Here is a 20,003-nt window from a genome sequence, read left to right on the forward strand (position 1 = left end):
TATTCATGGCGATCAGAGAATGTACGTTGAACAGTAAGTTGCCCAATAATGCAAACATGCAGTGAGTCAATAACATTTCTTAATCTTAGATGAAATCATCCTTGAATTACACAGAATTAAACTTGTATGAAAAGATGATTCCACTTAATTGTGGAGGTTTGATAATTTTTTTCTTCATCATAAAAAACAATGGAGCCAATTAAGAAGTTGATTACAGATACTGTCAACAGGATACAGTACAAATATGGCTACAGAAATAAGAACGCCTCTGCAAATAGGTTAACAAAATACATCAGTAATATTCAATGAATAACCACTTGACCCTGTTAATGTAACGTCATCTTGGACGCTAAGTGTTTTAAAAGGTAAAACAAAATATGCACTGAGTCATAATTCTGTTTTTTATGTCAATTCTACTTCCAGCATCCACATACCAAATATATATCAGACAATGGTACATCAAGTGAAAGGGTATATATATATATATATATATATATATATATATATATATATATATATATATATATATATATATTTGACTTTTTATTTATTCATTTTGGGAAATATTGGGAGGGGGGAGGATTTGACATAAAATCAAATAAAAATGGAAAGTATTACGGACAGTAATATATTAACCAAAATAAAGAAACCGGAGTGAAATATTTATCAATAAAAAACAACTTGAAAAAAATGATGACCATTCTTGTCAGTGTGAATGTATCTATTTTCAAAACATCAGCAAATAATTAACAAAAGAGAAGACTCCTGATGTACACTTTTCACAAAAGATTATTTTGCTTGAATTTTTGTAGAAATGATAAATAACAATTTTTTCTAACAACCATGAGATAGAGCACTGATCCATAAATTTTTTTATCATTAGACGAGAACCTCAATGGCATATCTACTGGTCTTCTGTCAATCATTTTTTATGTCTTCTCCGATAACTCATGGAACAAATGTGACAGGTAAATGATCAATCTATGATGCTTTTTTTTCTGATGAAGCACTTCTTCTGAACCGGCAAAATATTTCCTTCGCCAGGCAAGGGAAATAGTTTTGTATTGTGGGGTAAACTATTAGTTTTAATCCCCTACAACAATTATTCACCCCCTATAAGTAGAAAGGGGTAAACACTTTGTGAGTAAATTCTTCAGATCATTTAAGGGACAAACTGTTTTTCTGATTCAGTTTTTTCCTCGATGGCTATTAACAACACTGAACAAATCTTTATCTTTAATACCCAGAAGCCTTGTCCCTCTTTTATTTTTATTTCAAAGATTCAATTCAGGTAGAAAATCATTCATACATTTTACATGATCTGCATATTTTCCTACTAGCTTTTCTTTTATAAAATAAGAACTTTTCATCTTATGTTATGCAAACATCCTTCATGTTAGGCTTTAATGCAATAATATTATGTTGCATAACAAAACCAGAAGGAAAAACTTCAACATACCGGTACATAATATTATCTGTTTTAAAAAAAATTCAGTCACTTTTGAATTTAACAAAAAAGGTTTAATAAGTTCAGTTATCTTTCAACACTGAGTTTCTATAGCTGGATTTCATAACAGGACACACAAAGTGAAAGTATATCAATCCATCATATCCCGACCATAGTCATCATCCCTGGCAGAGAAGTCTGAGCTGAAAGCCATATCCTTGAGCATGTGCTTGGGAATCTCTGACCCCCTGACCTTGATCACATAGCAAGCATCCTCCATCTTCTTCAAGCTCTGCCTCATCACCGTTGACTTGCGCACCATCTCCCGTCCAGCTATGTTACCAAGCTGCTGGAAACCTCGGTTGATATTCCTCATGAAATTCACAAGCTGGAAGGGTCTCTCAAGGTCTCCACTGCCGATGATATTGATGCACATGCGCATGAGTTCACCCGTGAAGTCTGCCAGTCCGAGCATGTACTCCAGAGGTGGGAGCTTCAGTGCTAATGTTCCATGGTCACTACCACTTTTTGATTCTTTCAAGTTCAATGGATCTAGCTGATCTTGTTTCTCTGTGGAATCACTGGCTTCTGATCGACTCTTTACTCTGCCAGCTTCCTCTGCTTCCTGCACAATTAACAGATATAATATGAACATTAAATGCAAACTACAGGAGATGTCATAAGACTGTGCAATGACATTTTGTCTTGATTCATGTTTTTAATACACATAGGTTGACGGAATGTCTATAGTTGGAATGAATTTGGTTACACTAGGGAAATTTCAACTACACGTATAAATAATTTGGTCTTTGCTATGTCATTGAGTAACTGTATCATAATATAAGCCTACTCTTCATATCAGTTGCGCATCAAATACTTTTTTCTTTTTTTAACAATTAACATTACAAAATCTTAAAAGAATGAACAATTATCAGACCATTTAAAAATAATGTTACGGTATGTAAAAAGTTGAATAACACCACCTGCACAAGAGTTCCTTCAGAGCAACACATTACATATTTGAGTTCTGATTCTAATTGTGACTATTGTGTATTTCAAAAGTACTTTTAGGTTTCAACTTACTTCATTTACCACCTTCTTGATGTCTTCTTTCAGAGAGAATGTGAGTCTTGAGATAATTTCATCAAGAGTTACAAGTCTTTCTTCTTTGATGAAGAGGTAGAATGAAACAGCTTCAATATACTCCTGAACACCTGGTGAGAAAGCCCTGATAAACTGATGCAAATCCTCACCCTAATGGAGAAAAATATAACATACAAAAAATAAGATAATTTCCATGTTTTCTTCTTTCATTCACATACATGTATAGTGTACTATTAAATATCTTACTCCTTTACCATTATACTTCATACTATTTCTATTCCCTGTATTGGTCCAAACGTCCTCTCTTTTCCAATTTCAATTTATAAGCCAAAGGGGTAACAGAAAGTGAGCAATGCAAAGCCTAATATTTTTCATATATTACAAAGGAATCTTTTTACCAATTCACCTCTTATTTGCCCCTGTAACACTAAGTTTAAGAACCTTTCAATTAATGACAAATTTCGAAAAACTTACTTTTAGTTCAGAAGCAATCTTAGAGATAAGGGTATCCTCCAATGATTTCAGTCTCGTCTCTGCTTCAATAAGAACCTTGTCACTGTCTCTAATATACAGAAGAAGTGTCAAAATGTATTCAATCAGTTACCAGCAATGGCATGAAAATAACATGTTAAGGTGATTATCTAACTTTGAGGATCATGAGGTTTACAATGCTAGGTACCAATATTCTCAAACCATAACATTTTAACTTCCAAACATCTTACACAAGAGTAGCTTAGTAATAATTACTACATGACTAACAGTCCTACAAATAATGATGGACACTTTTTATGGGAAGGTATAATTTTGTTCTCTCTCACACACTCTCCAGCCCTTCCTTCTGTGATATGGTTTCCTTGAATGGAAACTCTCTTCTAACTTACACCCAGGGTCTACCCCCTCACCTCTACTCTATACAATCCATATATGCACAACTCTTATTCACTCATAATTAATTATCCAGTGGAATATATACTTGCTATCCTATATTTAACCCTTTGACACAAGAACACCTCTCTTCATTTATCCAACCTTTTGAAACATCCTGAATCCCTCTCCTTTAGAACCAACTGTCAAATTATCCCCACCCCAACCTGTATTAAATACCCCTACATACATGTAGCTAGCCTTACCCATCTATGCGGTGTAGCAGGAATATGATCCTCTTGCTCTCGATTGTGATATCTCTGCTGACCTTCACAAGTCTTTCATGCTTGTCATGTTTGAGATCCAGCTCAGACTGGTATTCCCTTGAGAAAACAACAATGAAATGAGTTGTCAAATTTTGAGACATTTTATCCCTGATATCTAGAGTGGACACAACAGGAAAGCAGAATGCTCTACACAATTGGTTCACTCAATATATATGTAAAAAAAAAGGCTAAGATGGTTTATGCTAGGTCACAGAAGTGAAGCATGAACTAAATATGTGAATTCGTGAATATAATATTTCCGGAACAAAGTTCACAAACTGTAATGTAAGATATAAGAAAATCCATTTCTGGCCAATCTAATCTTTACACCAAATTTATTTACATTTTTTTGGATTCTCTGGCCCACTCTGTAATAAAACCATGAACCATTCACGATTCAATTCTGCCCTAGCACTTAAACATTTGCACTTTGTAATAACATTTTCCTCTGACAACACTGTTACCTTAAATTGTGCTCAGTAAAAGACAGGAGTTGCTGTGGTCCCTCCTTCATAAAAAATGGCACAAAAACTATAGTATTGCAATCTACTCCAATTGCAGTTGAGATGATAATACACCCCCCCCCCCCAACCCCTCTCAATAAAATGAAGAAACTCACTTGAAGGCTAAGAGGGTAGGTGTAAGCTCCACATTCTCGGAACTATCCTCCTCTTCTGCCTTCGGTTTTGGATGATGTGAGCGGTCGCCTCTTCTGTTGCGCTTATATGGACCTTGGTAAGAATTCAATAGAAGAATGAAACTTAAAATATAAGATTAGTGAAGTATCTATAATCATATAATTATGCTAAAAGTAAGTGACCTTGTGAATTGGGTTACCTAACGTGAGAGTTTCTTATATACTTAAAATGTATTTGTTGGGGTATACATTCATCAAATTTCATCTCATGATGCCATTATGCACTTGTCATTTGTAAGACGCACCTCTTGACCCCCGGGAATGGTGCGTCATTGTACCGATGTGAGTCGTACATTTTGATACCATGACGCACCTTCCGTCACAGAAAGTGACACACCATTACATTCCATCGACGCACATTTGAGTCAAACATATGACACACCATTTCATGAAAATGACTAGCCAATGACGCACATTTGAGAAACACTTCTGCTTGGAGAAAGTGACGGTCCCATTCATTGACACACCAAATGACGCAACGTGGTAAAGTGACTTACTATGACGCACATATGGGTCAGTATTGTGACGGACATTTTGCGGCCATGACGGTACTGTGCGTCGCGATTTTGGGGAACATGACGCAACCATGACGCACCATCCCCGGGGGTCAAAAGGTGCGTCTTACAAATGACACCTGCATTATCCATAATAAAGGTCAAAAGGTTTAATATTGAACTTTATTTACGTTTCTCTAACTTGGAAAGTAAAGGCAAATTTGAATTAATTTAAATAGTGTATGTACAGACTAGATTCTAGTAACACTTCCGTAAATAATAATAATAATATTAATATTTTTATAATAGGTCTAGATCTAGACTAATATTTAATTTTCATAAAGGGTCTAGTCTAAGACCTAAGTGCTTTACAAATATACTATGACCCTGGTCATTCTGTTGTTTGAACTTTGATCATGCATTTATAATTGGTAGATTCTAGAAATTCCCTTTCATTTTTCTGCTGGAATCTAGGTCTAGATCTATGCACTCCAGCAAAGCATAGAGAGTCAATGCTGATGCGTATTGACCTCTAGCACTGCACTACGTGTTAATAGGCAGCATTTGAATACATGAATAGTCGATACACTCATAAGACGCAAATGTACACAATCAAGCCGATGCGGCTGATCGGCAAGTTTGACAGTAGACTCTTAATTTGAATTTTTAAATTATCCTTTCGAATATCAGAAAGTTGAACAAATTGTATTTTACTGCTATTTAGGTGTCATCAATCGTCACCAAAGTACCGATTTTGAGTGAAATCAGTTGAGTTTTGTATAGTGGTGTTTGAAATGTTGAGAATCAATGACAATAGCACAGCATTTAATACACAGCCAGGATAGTAATGCAGCTATGACTATGTATGTGTGGGTCTGCAACAAGCACAAACATCAAACTTCAAAAACAAAGATTTATCTTGTCTTGAGACTTTTGACTCAAATTTTTTCCACTCGTGCCCCTACTGACCTCTGTCTTGCTTTCCGTCTCGATTCCCTCCTTTTGTCTCCGAATCTGCCATCATACAATACAATCAAAGACGGATTATTTAGATAGAAGCTGCCTGCTCGTGCTTTCCGCCAGTAGATTCTAGTAAAAGTACTAAAGGTCCCTTCTTGTCGCCAAACCAGAGCTAGCGCGCGGGGCGCGAGCTGTAAACGTCGGCGTCGGACTTCCGTCCTCACAGCTCAGCTCGAGCGCAGCTAGCTCAGCTGCGCTAGCTAGCTTGTAAGTTGTACCGTAGCTAAAAACAGGGCACGTGCGATATCAAAGGCGGCAAACCCAAATTATGTAAACAACAACAACTTGCACTGTACTGTGCAATTATGCATATGCAGTGCGGATGAGCTCGGAGAAGAAGTTGCACAGCTCAGATTCTCGTAAGGCAGAAAAGCAGATTAATTAGGCTTGGTTTAACTTAGCGATGTTGGAAAGTGTAAGTTAATTGTCTTAATAATTTAACTGACAGTTATAAATTTAATCATTGACCACTATCCTGACTATGAAGATCTAGGCCTAGATCTAGATCTATGTAGTATGTGGTGCTGGTGTGATGGGGAAGGTTGAGTTTTGAAATGAAGTGGATTGGATGGGTCATGTGATGTGTAGATAGGAAATGAGCATGACCGCATGGCCATGGGAAGTGGATGGCATTTAAGACTAAGACTAGAGTCTAGAGGGAAAGAAGAAGACTGAAGGTCTCATGGAAAAATATGGAATTATGGATGGTAAAAGAAGTAAGTGTGTGTGTAGATCTAAATCCTGATTTTTGACAGACATGTAGTCTATCTATAGCATTAGCAGGCTAGAATCTAGGCCTAGATCTAGTCTAGGCCTAGATTCTAGTCTTTCTAGACAGAATATTTCTGTCTCTTTCAGTCTAGAACTTCTCGTTCTCACCCGAGCGATATGTGGAAACAGTTGGGGGTCTGATCGTAAAATGCTGGGTGAGCTTTTGCCAGGTTCATGGACACCCGTCTTAACCAGCAATCCGCAAAAACCTCACTCAGGTAGGTTACCATAACAACCGCACCTCCCTCATCGCGATCAGCTGGCGCGCGCTGTGTACATGTATACATTTTTTTCACAGCCCTGACATAATTCTACACGGGTAGAGTTCCACGCGCGTCTTAATTGGCCGTTTATCAGGATGTCCAGACGTTACCGCGATCTCACCCTGGCCTGACTAGGGTGAAACTCGCCTCGATGTCATCTCGATATTGTACGGACGTTACCTCGATTGACGCGTCTTAACTGGAATGGAGTAGAATATGTCATCCAGACGTTGTCCGGATGACACCGCGACTATATTTTCCGGTTAAGACGGGGTTTTAGTCTTATTTGGGTAGGGTCGCGCCCCCGGCCCCCCCCCCCCCACTCAGTGTTATTTAGGGTACGCATATGCTCGTTCCCTCTTTTTGAAAGCACCCCCTATCTGAGGACTGCCAACATTTCCGAACACCCTTTTCGCTGGCTTTTAGCGGGCTTTTTCTGCCTTGGAGAACCCCCTAAATTCAGAAAAATGCTCAATGTACTCCCCTAAATTCAGAAAAATGCTCAATTTACCCCCCTAAATTCGGAATAATTTCTCAGGAGTCCAAAGAGATGAGAGAAAAAAGAAAAAAACACCCCCTTTTTAAAGAATCTCCGGGTGAAAGTCAAATACACCCCCTTTTCTTACAATTCTCGGGCCGGACTTTGTCGCACGAAAAGTACCCCTTTACCGGACATTTTGGTAAGACGCATGCGGTCATTCTGACCCCGGAGTGGGGGGGGGGGGCCGGGGTCGCGCCTTTTCTTTGAGGAGCCCGCCCTACCCAAATAAATGAACGAAAGAGTCAGAAATTGTCAGTCTACAATTAGGGAGGCCAATTAATACCATCACCAAAATCTATAATATAAATAGACTAGGCTAAGGCATTTCTGTTTGTTATAGCAAAATATTGAGCCAGGATTTAATAGGTGGTACAGAGAAAGAGAGAAGGAGAGGGGGCGGTCTACACTTCTGGATGAAATGTCATTCAAGACATGTGTTTGAAAGTTGGGGTACTTTCTTCAAAGAAAGATAACAGCCTCTAGGATGTTAGAGGATTTATAGCTTTTGGTACAGCGTTCTTCTTTAAAAACTTCTTTTTTTTAATTCTGAAGAGCCTCTCATGATTCCTATTTGTTGAAGAAGAATGACCTAGTGTAAAAACATGTGTTGTGTTCTATTCTTCTGTGTTTCATTCTTCTGCTCTTATAGCTTTCTGTGTGTACTCCTTTGCATTTGTGCATATGCATAATTACCATGATTCATTATTGAAATTGAAACATTGTTATATTTTGCAGACTTTTAATGAGTGTGATGAAGACGAGAAGGGTTTCCTATCACGAGAAGATCTCAAAGTGGCTGTGGTCAGACTCATTGGATACAAACCATCTAAGGTAAATTATTTTTGTATTTCTCATTTAAGGAAATAAAAGGAAATTTATGATTTTCTGTATTTATTCACTTTTCAAGTGTTCTTTGACATAACATTTACCTGTTACGTCGTCTATCAAATTAATTAGTAGTAGTTATATCAGAGAAACATTGCTAATTTACAAATCCCAATTTAAACAATCTGCATTCTGACTTTTTTTAAATGAAATAATATGTACATGTAGTTCAGGTGAATAACTAATGTAATACTTTTTGGGGGCAGAAAAAATCTGCATCACCATCAAGTGGCATAATGGGCAATTGTTTTTTAATGGGGGGGGGGGGTACGGATATTGACGATAACGGTCAAGATATGGGCCTACAAACTATGTTTTAGCTATGGCGTACTGTTTTATGTTATGTTGATTATTCATGAGGCTAGAGTACTTTGCATCTACACACCATAACAAATTACTTTATCTCTTACATTAATGTTCTTCATTATCTCATTGATCAAAGTGTAAAAAACATAAAAAAACACAATTGAAAACAGACAACAATTCCATCTGATCTCGACATATTTCGGTCAGCCCAAAGTCTCCCGAATAACCCTAAAGAGCCGACAGATATCCATCACAAAATGTGTTCTGTGCAATGTTTAAAAGAGATGCTTTAGGAAATGCTTACAATGTCTTAATGATAATATTCGATATCATTGTCTATGAAATCAGTTAGACAAGGTACTTCTTGCAATAGCTTCCACTTTCAGCATCTCTATAAATTAGGCCTGAGTCGAAACGGGTCCCCGCCCGGGCCCCGACCGTCAAGCTGAAACCCGGTTTTTGGTTTTCGGGTTTCGGGTTTTTCAAAATTAAATTTCACACTGATATTTTGAAATATAGAACTAAAAATATGGAATTCACAAACTTATATTTCAATATAATCAAATAATTATGCTTTAGAAATAAATGGATATTGTTTCAGTTGACGGTAGGTGTTTTTATCGCTCTAAAATTGAGGCTGCAAGAAAGGAATCACGCTTCGTGGTACCGATCGAGTGCGTTCAGAAACGGAAGTGGAAATAGATCTATGACCCACTGAAGACAGAGCAAGAAAATGCCACACACAAGACTAAAATATTGATCAGACTATTGCAATTAAATCGTAATACTAAAGGCATTAATTTAATTGTCAAAATATATCCACAACATAATGGTTTATCCTTGATAGTTTGATGAAGGAAAATAAATTAGAGCTCTTGAAATAACATCGAAGTGCCTTTCGTTCGTTCTAAAAATGCGTGTATAACGGCAAGCAGAAGTTACGAGTCAAGCTTGATATGCACGTTTAAATCCCTACACCGTCATCCGACCTGATCGGAACAATAAGCATTAAACCAATTAAAAAACATCACGGAAGACTTTAAGGGACTCCAATTCAACAAAATTACCGTAAAATAATTATTTGCTTTGACAAATAATACTATAGATATTCATAATATCTTACAGAAATAATGATATTTCATGAGCTACGTACTCGATATCGAGTTCAACTAGCCATCATTTTGAAATGAGACGTAGTTGTCATGCATGCAGCGCAGAATGCGGCAGCTCGCAGCTAGAGAGGGAAAAAAAATCACGTAATAGTCACGTGAATATCACGTGATCTCAGGCCCGCGCTTTTTCCTCTCTCTTCTGCATACTGCCCTCTACAGTCTGCTGCATGACAACTACGTCTCATTTCAAAATGATGGCTAGCTGAACTCGATATCGAGTACGTAGCTCATGAAATATCATTATTTCTGTAAGATATTATGAATATCTATAGTATTATTTGTCAAAGCAAATAATTATTTTACGGTAATTTTGTTGAATTGGAGTCCCTTAAAGTCTTCCGTGATGTTTTTTAATTGGTTTAATGCTTATTGTTCCGATCAGGTCGGATGACGGTATAGGGATGTAAACGTGCATATCAAGCTTGACTCGTAACTTCTGCTTGCCGTTATACACGCATTTTTAGAACGAACGAAAGGCACTTCGATGTTATTTCAAGAGCTTTAATTTATTTTCCTTCATCAAACTATCAAGGGTAAACCATTATGTTGTGGATATATTTTGACAATTAAATTAATGCCTTTAGTATTACGATTTAATTGCAATAGTCTGATCAACATTTTAGTCTAATCTTTTTTAATATTACTGTAATATTTTGAATTGAAAACTTACAAGCTTATTCCGCTGCCAGACATGGCCGGATCAGAAAATGTACAAGTAACGGATGGTACTTTTGTTTAATCCGTCATGCGGCTGTCACACTTGAGGAACGGATGTCGTTTTTTGGCATCGGTTGATATCCGTTAAAATGGTTTCATGTCCTTTTTGTCTCGCCTGCGTAGCAGGAGCCAGGCATAGGCGTCACTTTTTACACCGGCGGTGTCGGCGTCAACAATTATGTTGTACACCCAATAACTTTCTATATCTTCGAGCTAGGATCACCAAATTCTTACCAGTGGTACATTTCTTGAAGACTCAGGTCAAGTTCGAATATGGGTCATGGTCGACAAAGTTCAAAGGTCAAAAGGTCAATGAACTTAATATACAAAGCTGTACTTATGCTGTACACACAATAACTCTCCACAGCTTTGAAGTAGAATCGTGAAATTCATACCAGTGGTACATCTCTTGAAGACTCAGATCAAGTTTGAATATGGGCGATATCCGACAAAGGTGAAAGGTCAAAAGTTGTTGTTGTTGTTTTCCAGTTTTTACGGCACTGTCAAAAAGTCTATGAACTTTTTATTAAAAGCATAGTACACACAATAACTTTCCATAGTTTTGATCAAGGATTGCCAAATTCACACCAGTGGTACATCTCTTGTAGACTCGGGTCAAGTTCGAATATGGGTCACTCGTGTTCAACAAAGTTCAAAGGTTAAAAGGTCATTGAACTTAACATACAAAGCTGTATACACACAATAACTTTCCACAGCTTTGAAGTAGGATCGCCAAATTCATACCAGTGGTACATCTCCTGTCTGGTAAAAACTTATACGATTCAGAGAACAAGTGTCATGTATAAACTTATACAATTTAGAGAAGAAGTGCCATGTATAAACTTATACGCTTTAGAGAACAAGTGTCATGTATAAACTTATACGCTTTAGAGAACAAGTGTCTCGTATAAATCTATACGCTTTAGAGAACAAGTGTCATGTATAAACTTATACGATTCAGATAACAAGTGTCATGTATAAATTTATACGATTCAGAGAATAAGTGTCATGAATAAACTTATACGCTTTAGAGAACAAGTGTCTCGTATAAATCTATACGATTCAGAGAACAAGTGTCATGTATAAATTTATACGCTTTAGAGAACAAGTGACATGTATAAATTTATACGATTCAGAGAACAAGTGTTATGTATAAACTTATACGCTTTAGAGAACAAGTGTCATGTATAAATTTATACGATTCAGAGAACAAGTGTCATGTATAAATTTATACGATTCAGAGAACAAGTGTTATGTATAAACTTATACGCTTTAGAGAACAAGTGTCATGTATAAATTTATACGATTCAGAGAACAAGTGTCATGTATAAATTTATACGCTTTAGAGAACAAGTGTCATGTATAAATTTATACGATTCAGAGAACAAGTGTCATGTATAAACTTATACGATTCAGAGAACAAGTGTCTGGTATAAACTTATACACTTTCGAGAAGAAGTGCCATGTATAAACTTATACGCTTTAGAGAACAAGTGTCAAGTATAAATTTATACGATTCAGAGAACAAGTGTCATGAATAAATTTATACGCTTTAGAGAACAAGTGTCATGTATAAATTTATACGATTCAGAGAACAAGTGTCATGTATAAATTTATACGCTTTAGAGAACAAGTGTCATGTATAAATTTATACGCTTTAGAGAACAAGTGTCATGTATAAACTTATACGCTTTAGAGAACAAGTGTCATGTATAAATTTATACGATTCAGAGAACAAGTGTCATGTATAAACTTATACGCTTTAGAGAACAAGTGTCATGTATAAACTTATACGATTCAGATAACAAGTGTCATGTATAAACTTACATTAATTCATTGAATTAATCAATATATATGTATTTGAATTTTGATACAGTATACATGTACATGCAACATATATTGATGGACAAATAAAGGATACCAATGAATATTCATTGGTTTTATTTAATTGGAATCAGTTGTGTAATGCAGTTCAATTTAATGCTCTGAAAACAGTGACTAAGTTAGAGTTTGCAGAGAGTGTTGACATGTGTTAATGAAAAGAAGCTTGATTCATTATTTTTGTAAACCTTTCTTTCCACCTGATATTAACAATTACACATTTTTTGCAAGTTATCTTTAGCTTTTTGATAAACATAAGGCATCAATTATATTGGAAAAATAAAGAAAATATGTGAAATTGGCAGTCCATAATATGCTTTTTTTGTCCAGATTGGAATAAATTATTGTTTCTTGTGTGTGGCATTTTCTTGCTCTGTCTTCAGTGGGTCATAGATCTATTTCCACTTCCGTTTCTGAACGCACCCGATCGGTACCACGAAGCGTGATTCCTTTCTTGCAGCCTCAATTTTAGAGCGATAAAAACACCTACCGTCAACTGAAACGATATCCATTTATCTTTTAAAGCATCTTAATTTAATTCCATTGATTATTTTATTGTTTTGAAAGCAGTAACTGTCTTTTCCGTCGCATTATTAGAACAGCAACTTAGTCTAACTCCCGCCGCTGCATGCACACGATTTTTAGTGTCAGTGCAGTGGTGAAAATTTCGGGTACCCGGTCCCCGCCCGAAATTTTCAAGTCAAACCCGGGTTCGGCAAAACCCGTGATGACTCAGGCCTACTATAAATGATGAAATCAAGATGCAGAGCGAGATTGAGTGTGTGAGCATGGTAGTGAACGTGACTTTCTTCTTGCCTGACTATAAATTTGGGAATTTGTCATTTTCCAACGAAAGCATAGAAAAGTATAATTTACAAAAACAGTGAGAGAAAAAAAAAAAGTCATTTCAGTAACATTTATAAATCACTGATATCGAATTAGAAATAAACCATGTTTTTATTTTATTTGGGGGCACAACAGCCCCAAGCCAGTGAATGTACCCAGTACCCATAGTCCAGTGCATGCCAAATTTGAAATAAGATTAAACTGACAAGAAGTTGCCCTTAAAAATGAGACAGCCTTTTCTACAGGGAGAAAATGGTAACAATCTCTTCCAATTTTTTTCTTCAAGATAAAACAGGACATACTGGCCCGAATTCACAAAGCAGGTTTGTCGACAAACCTTGGTTTTCGTACGTCATATGACGCGTTTTTTACAAACCTGGTTTGTAAAGAACAAAAGGAGGTTTGGCGAAACAAAAGGAGGTTTGAGCTCAAACCTTGCTTTGTGAATTCGGGCCTCATTGTTTGACAAATAATTTACTATTGAAATGATGATTTTCTTTCTACAGTTTGAGGTGGATGAGCTGATGAAAAACATAGATGGGCCTGGTGAGTATAAGACAACAAAATTCACAAAATATTGGGGTAATAAGGGGGGGGTGTGAACATGCCTTAAACAAATCTTAGAAAAGCACCCCATAAACAGTATATAAAAGAAAAATTAAAAAGTGCCCTGCCCTACTATAAAACCATGCCTGATAAAGCACATTATATAAAGAACATACCCGGTAAGCCCCTTCAACTAAATACAGTGTGAGTAAAAAAAAAGTTTACACCTAGAAAATTCCTAATTAATAAAAAATTAATCTATGAACAGTAAATTATTATACACCTTATGACAGAGTGTTTTATCCCAAATCATTTGGTATCATTTTTGTGTGGTATGTATTCACTTTTTGGATGAACAGGTGGCATTGCTTGCGAGAGTGCAAAATCGACTTGCGCCAAAATTGCTTATGTGATGTTTGAATAAAACAATTGGGATTTGGGTATTAATTCGGTCTTTGCAGATCCAAATAGCATCCCTAAAAAAATTAATTATGCCACACATATCAAATATCAACGAAAATTTGTGCGTGTGCGTTTGTGTGTGTGTGACTTTGCTTCTGCAAAAAGCATGTGCAATGCATTTCATTTGATACATTTAATTCATTCTCTCACTCCGCTAATCCCAACTTAAAACATGCTGTAGGCATCACTTTGGCGCAAGTCGATTTGGGATAAAACACTCTTTCATAACATATAATAATCTACTGTTCATTAATGATTTTTAAATAATTTGCAATTTTCTAGGTGGCAAGACCAAGTTTGTGTACATATTCTTTAATGCCCGTTGTTTTTTCCCCACATTCTATCGTGGCACTAACAGTAGTATGACATTCTTTCTCTCACAAAGGTATGACGTCGAATGAATTCATATCTGCGATGAAGCCCAAATTGGCAGCACTGGACCCAGATGAACACATCAGACAAATATTTGTTGCATTTGACAGCAAATGTAAGTATGGGGAAATGATTTTGATTCTGTAATCTTTGAAGGCTTCCATGGTGAGGATAGTTTGAGCGAGGTTTGCGCCACATATTCTTTTGACAAGATTAGTTTGGATAGATGGTACTTATCGTCTTCAGGATTTTTATACCCTTTCACCAGTTGCTAATGTTTAATTAATATTTATGAAACATCACAAAGAACCATATTTTTATGCACTAATTCATCATTGTTTTGATTTTCTTTGTCAAGAGAGTTAATGTTCTTGCAGTAATATAAAAGTGGTTACTATTGACATATTGAATAATGCATGATATAAATATCTTATACAAAATCCTCATCAGACACTTCATTCAAATTTTCATTAAGTATTTGAATCTTTACAACACTTCAAACTGAATTTCTCTCTCGTATACTCATACATAGGTAGAGGATTCCTGACTATGGAGGATGTAGAGAAGGCATGCAAGTTGGTAGCTCCAAAGATTCAGCCTCATCGAGTCCAGAAAGCTTTCAGGTAAGATTTCATTGACCTCTGAAGACTATTTTTTAAAGCAAAACATTTCAAAAGTATACAGAAGAGGAACCAAAATTCATGTGTGTATTGATGAAAGCTGCCAGTGATAATAGACTTAACTTGACTGAGAACACACATAGGAGCATCTTGGTAAAGAAATATATTTTGGTGGCTACACCAGACACTGTTGAAAATTAAATTGATAACTGATTGAGTTGTCCAATTCTGGCTTATATACTAGAGACATTCAAAAGTATCTTATGGGAGTGATACAGTTCTTTAGTTGGAAACTCTTGTTCATCAAGGTTCTAATACTCATTTCCTAAATATGAAAATGCTGTTGTTCAAGCAATGATTGATAGTGAAATCATATTCAAATATTTTTGTTGTCATTATTTTGTTAGTGAACTAGATGGAGATGGTGATGGTCGTGTAAGCTACAGAGATTTTGAGTTCATGATGAAGTACAGTCTAGCTGATGGCTTATGAAAGAACATTGTCTATGCTGTAAGTCAAGTATAATTTCCATCTTTTGGGTGAGGAGAATCTTTACCATAACTTAGAATGTTGTCGTTTTTATTTCCGTATAAAAAATAATCAGATACAAATACAAATATACGGCTGGTTGCCCATATTCAGCTGCAACGATAATTGTTGCTGCTGGTCTTCCATGGGGCCAGAATAGAGATTTAAAATTGATATTGGTTGTTTCATCACCAAATTGATATGATCTGATCTTAGTATTTGATTCTTAAAAGGTTTGTAATACTTATACAATTTCTTTAATTGGTATTTTAATCTACTTATTGTAAATCGAAGATGAAATTTCAAGTTGATTTGTTCTTTTGTTGTCTTTTTGATTGACATATATCAGTTAGATGTAACTCTCATGTGAATGTTCATAAATATACAATGTGTAGATGAAAGACTTCCTACGGTATATATCATGATAAGTGGAATGCCTAACTTCCCATTTTTATGCCTCCGTTACGAAGTAGCCGGAGGCTCGTGATCGCGTTATCTCAAGAACCGATTGATGGATTCCTGCCAAACATTGGTCATGTATGTATCTTGCAGAGCCGATGAACTGATTAGATTTTGGGGTCACGAGGTCAAAGGTCAAAGGTCACAGGGCTCATTATGTATGCAAAAACAGCTCGTGATCGCGTTATCTCAAGAACCGATTGATGGATTCCTGCCAAACTTTGGTCATGTATGTATCTTGCAGAGCCGATGAAGTGATTAGATTTTGGGGTCTTGGTCAAGGTCAAAGGTCATGCGGCTCATTATGTATGCAAAAAATAGCTTGTGATTGCATTATTATTAGAACAGATTGATGGATTCCTGCCAAACTTAGATCATGTATGTATCTTGCGGAGCCAATGAACTGAGTAGATTCTTGGGTCATGAGGTCAAAGGTCAAATGTCATGGGCTCATTATGTATGCAAAAATAGCTTGTGAATGCATTCTCATTAGAACTGACAGATGGATTACTATTTAACTCAGGACATCTTGCAGAGCCAATGAACTGAGTACATTTTAGGGTCATGAGGTCAAAGATCAAAGGGTCATATATGTATATGAGAAATTGCTTTTTGGTTTGTAAACTTGCTCTATGATGGAGGCATCATTTTCGACTGCACGCAGTCGAAGTTCCATCTAGTTATTTCTTTCTTTCTCTCTCTCTCTCAGTCATTCTGTGACCTGCACAAGAGTATGATGATGTTGATGTGAGCATTGGCCGCCTGGAAAGCCCTGAATGCATCAGAGAGTGGACCTCCTGTACTACAGGCCTCCAGCTGCGCCGACCTTCATGATGGTATCAAACAGAACGAAAGCTCATCTGCTTTGGTAGGCTGAATGTATCTGTGAGGATGGCCTGACCGTGTTGGTGTATACTGATGATTGGATCATGCTCAGTGGCATCTTACGAATGGCCTCATTCATTAGGCTTTTGTTTGACTCGAGAATGTGTGCCCAAACCTGCCGGAAGTCTACAGAATGTGTGTTTTAAAAACTGTCGAAAGTCTGTTTCAGTTTAGTCTAGAATGAGATGCTGTGATGTGTGTGAAGGTATACAGTGTACTTCTCTGATGGAGCCGAGGATGACACACAGTGAAATTGATTCACAAGTATGCAATTAAGATGCTTACCTTGATAAACATGTATCAGGACTACGCACAACCATGTGACCTCTCTCTCATACACCAAATAATACTGTGGTCAAAATGAAACAAGCCAGAAGCTGAGATTTGGTGTGCAAAACTTTACTGCTGCAATTTTACAAGAAATATTGTTTTGTTGAATTAATGATATTGGTGTACCCCGTGGCTGGGGCAAGGCCTACTTTGCCCTCTGTGAAATGAGCAAATTGGTAAACCAAACACAATGATGTAGAACAGTAGAAATGTTAACTTGCCTATCTAATTGACTTATTGTTTTAATTTCATTTGGGAAAATGTTTGTTAATGTTTTTGTTTTTTAAATATCTAGCTGTCACACTTGCAGGGTACAAAATATAATTAAGTAATATTGACTGCCTTCAGGGCAATACGACATATATCGCCCTCACCTTCGGTTTGGGCGATATATGACAAGTCGTATTGCCCTGAATTAGGCATTCAACATTACTATTATTAACCAAATCAGATATCTAGAGCAAATAAGCAACTTTTGATTTATTTATTTATTTTTTTTTTTTTTTTTAATAGGCCTAGTCTAGACCCTAATAATTTTTTTTTTTTTGTGTGTGTAGATACCTCACTCGGAAGTTACAAAAACGTCGTCAAACCAGCACTGTGAATCCAGTTTGACTAAAGCTAGGGCCTACAGAGGAAGAAATTCAGAAAATCATTAGATAAAAAGGAAAACTGAGAGTAAAACTTACCAATTTTGTTGGGTCTAGTTATAGTAATTGATGGTCACATTACAACTTTTCATCATAAAAGGACTCTGCTGAACTTGCATTCTGTGACTTGTATTTGTAGTGCTGCTCCTGTTTGTAGTGCTTCTCCTGTTCGTGATGGTCTCAGCGGCAGAGGTATTTGGAGCTCTGTTTGTAGCCAATGGTAGCAGAATATCATTCACTGCGTTTACTTCTCCGGTGACTTCTGTTTCTTCATTCACTACAATTACTTCTTGGGTGACTTCTTCTGAGTGAACAGAAAGTACTGATAGCTGCGAGCTTGCAATTGGTACATCATGTACCATGTCATCAAAGTTAAAGTCTAAATCAAAGTTTACATCTGCACTATTGTCCTCAATATCACTCACTGTGTGCTGGATCATGCTTGGCTGACCTGCATCCTGAATAACAGGGTTGTCACCTGGAAGTGTGTGTGATGCTGTAGGCCTATTCAGAGACGGTACTACAGGGTGAGCTACATGTACTCCAATGGCGTGAGAAAATGCATTGGACATGCTCATCTCCTGATTTGCAGACGGCCAGTGTAGCTAGCGAGACTCGACTGGTTATTGTGGCCACTCACTTGACAAATTTCTCTATCATTGAAGCCTTCCTTGTCGAGGATCCTGATGCTCGTTGTTCTTATACAATGATTGGTATAATTCTTTGACAGTTTTGCTCTGTGAGATAGGTTTTTCATCATATTACCGAGTGTGTTCTTCCCCATCGGTGTTTTGGTGTACCATGGGCCTGGCCCCGTGGGACGGGTTTGCTTGGGCATTTGAAACAGACAATCACACTCATCATTTAATTTAGACAAATATGTCTTAAACGAAGCAACTGGACAATTTGGATCACCAGGAGTAGCATACATGCGCGCACCATCCACTCTAGAACTTTGATTATCCTCTCTTGTTTTTTTAGTTAGCTCATCAATATTTTGAGTAACATACTCACGTTGACTGGCATCTACTTTTGCTTGGAAATGATCCTTTGTCATGTTTCGTAGGTTCTCTCTCCCCTACGACAGAAATATAGACTTAACTCAAACCACACTTTTTCACAAAGTCCTGCAGGTGTACGTGTTTGCTGGTTGAAATAGCTGTACAGCTTTCTAATATCTTCATTCTCTATTTCGTCATGATGTACAATGTCACCTTTCCCAAGCTTTTTTAACTCCACCAATGCTGCTTTGAATGCGATGTTAGCTTTGGTGAATTCACGATCGCTTGCTATGTCGATTATCTGAACGCACAGATTTAAGATGCCTGTTTATGCCAGCTTTCAGGGCATTCATCGATGATGTTTTGTAATGCGATCTGTCCAATTTTCTCAATTCGACGTAAAATTTACTTAGGATGGCAGCGAGTGTAGTTGTGTCCACCGTCTCGAGATCAATATCAATGTTTTTTTTTCAAATAAATACTCATTCAAAATGTTGATCCCTTGCTTCGTGGACCTTTTAGTGTTGTCTTTATTCCCAAGAATTTTAGAGAATTCTTCTTCGTCAAAACTAGCGAAACGCTTTGGTTTCGTCGATGAGCTGGAGGCAGCCATGTTTGGGATTGCGAAATACTTGTTGACAAAATGCTGCGCCTGTAGTCTGCGGCAGCTAGCCCGCGATCGTTTGCTAGTCTACGTACAAAACCTATGTTGTACCGCTGATTGCGAGCGCGGCTAGCTAGCTCAGCGGGAATTTGGTGTGTCAAAAATTTTGATGAAAGTTACTAAATACCCTGATGTTGGATCTACATTATTGC

At 36.9% G+C, this 20,003-nt stretch overlaps 2 protein-coding genes across 2 annotated transcripts; one reads left to right on the forward strand and one right to left on the reverse strand.

The window, feature by feature from the left end:
• Positions 1-801: 801 nt before the first annotated feature.
• Positions 802-6,024, reverse strand: LOC580335 (translin-associated protein X). Its single transcript, XM_011676894.2, has 6 exons — positions 5,902-6,024; positions 4,361-4,472; positions 3,682-3,798; positions 3,026-3,113; positions 2,531-2,701; positions 802-2,072 (listed from the first exon to the last, which is right to left on the reverse strand). The coding sequence occupies exons 1-6, from the start codon at positions 5,954-5,956 to the stop codon at positions 1,599-1,601; spliced, it is 1,017 nt and encodes a 338-aa protein (XP_011675196.2). The 5' UTR covers positions 5,957-6,024; the 3' UTR covers positions 802-1,598.
• A 247-nt stretch (positions 6,025-6,271) lies between these two features.
• LOC580395 (EF-hand calcium-binding domain-containing protein 11-like) lies at positions 6,272-17,841 on the forward strand. The gene is made up of 7 exons (XM_011676895.2): positions 6,272-6,367; positions 8,263-8,358; positions 13,841-13,880; positions 14,728-14,829; positions 15,247-15,337; positions 15,742-15,844; positions 17,031-17,841. The coding sequence occupies exons 1-6, from the start codon at positions 6,356-6,358 to the stop codon at positions 15,824-15,826; spliced, it is 426 nt and encodes a 141-aa protein (XP_011675197.2). The 5' UTR covers positions 6,272-6,355; the 3' UTR covers positions 15,827-15,844; positions 17,031-17,841.
• Positions 17,842-20,003: the final 2,162 nt, after the last annotated feature.

Source organism: Strongylocentrotus purpuratus, unplaced genomic scaffold (genome assembly GCF_000002235.5).
Source record: "Strongylocentrotus purpuratus isolate Spur 01 unplaced genomic scaffold, Spur_5.0 spur5_scaffold_5, whole genome shotgun sequence".
Classification (NCBI taxonomy): domain Eukaryota; kingdom Metazoa; phylum Echinodermata; class Echinoidea; order Camarodonta; family Strongylocentrotidae; genus Strongylocentrotus; species Strongylocentrotus purpuratus.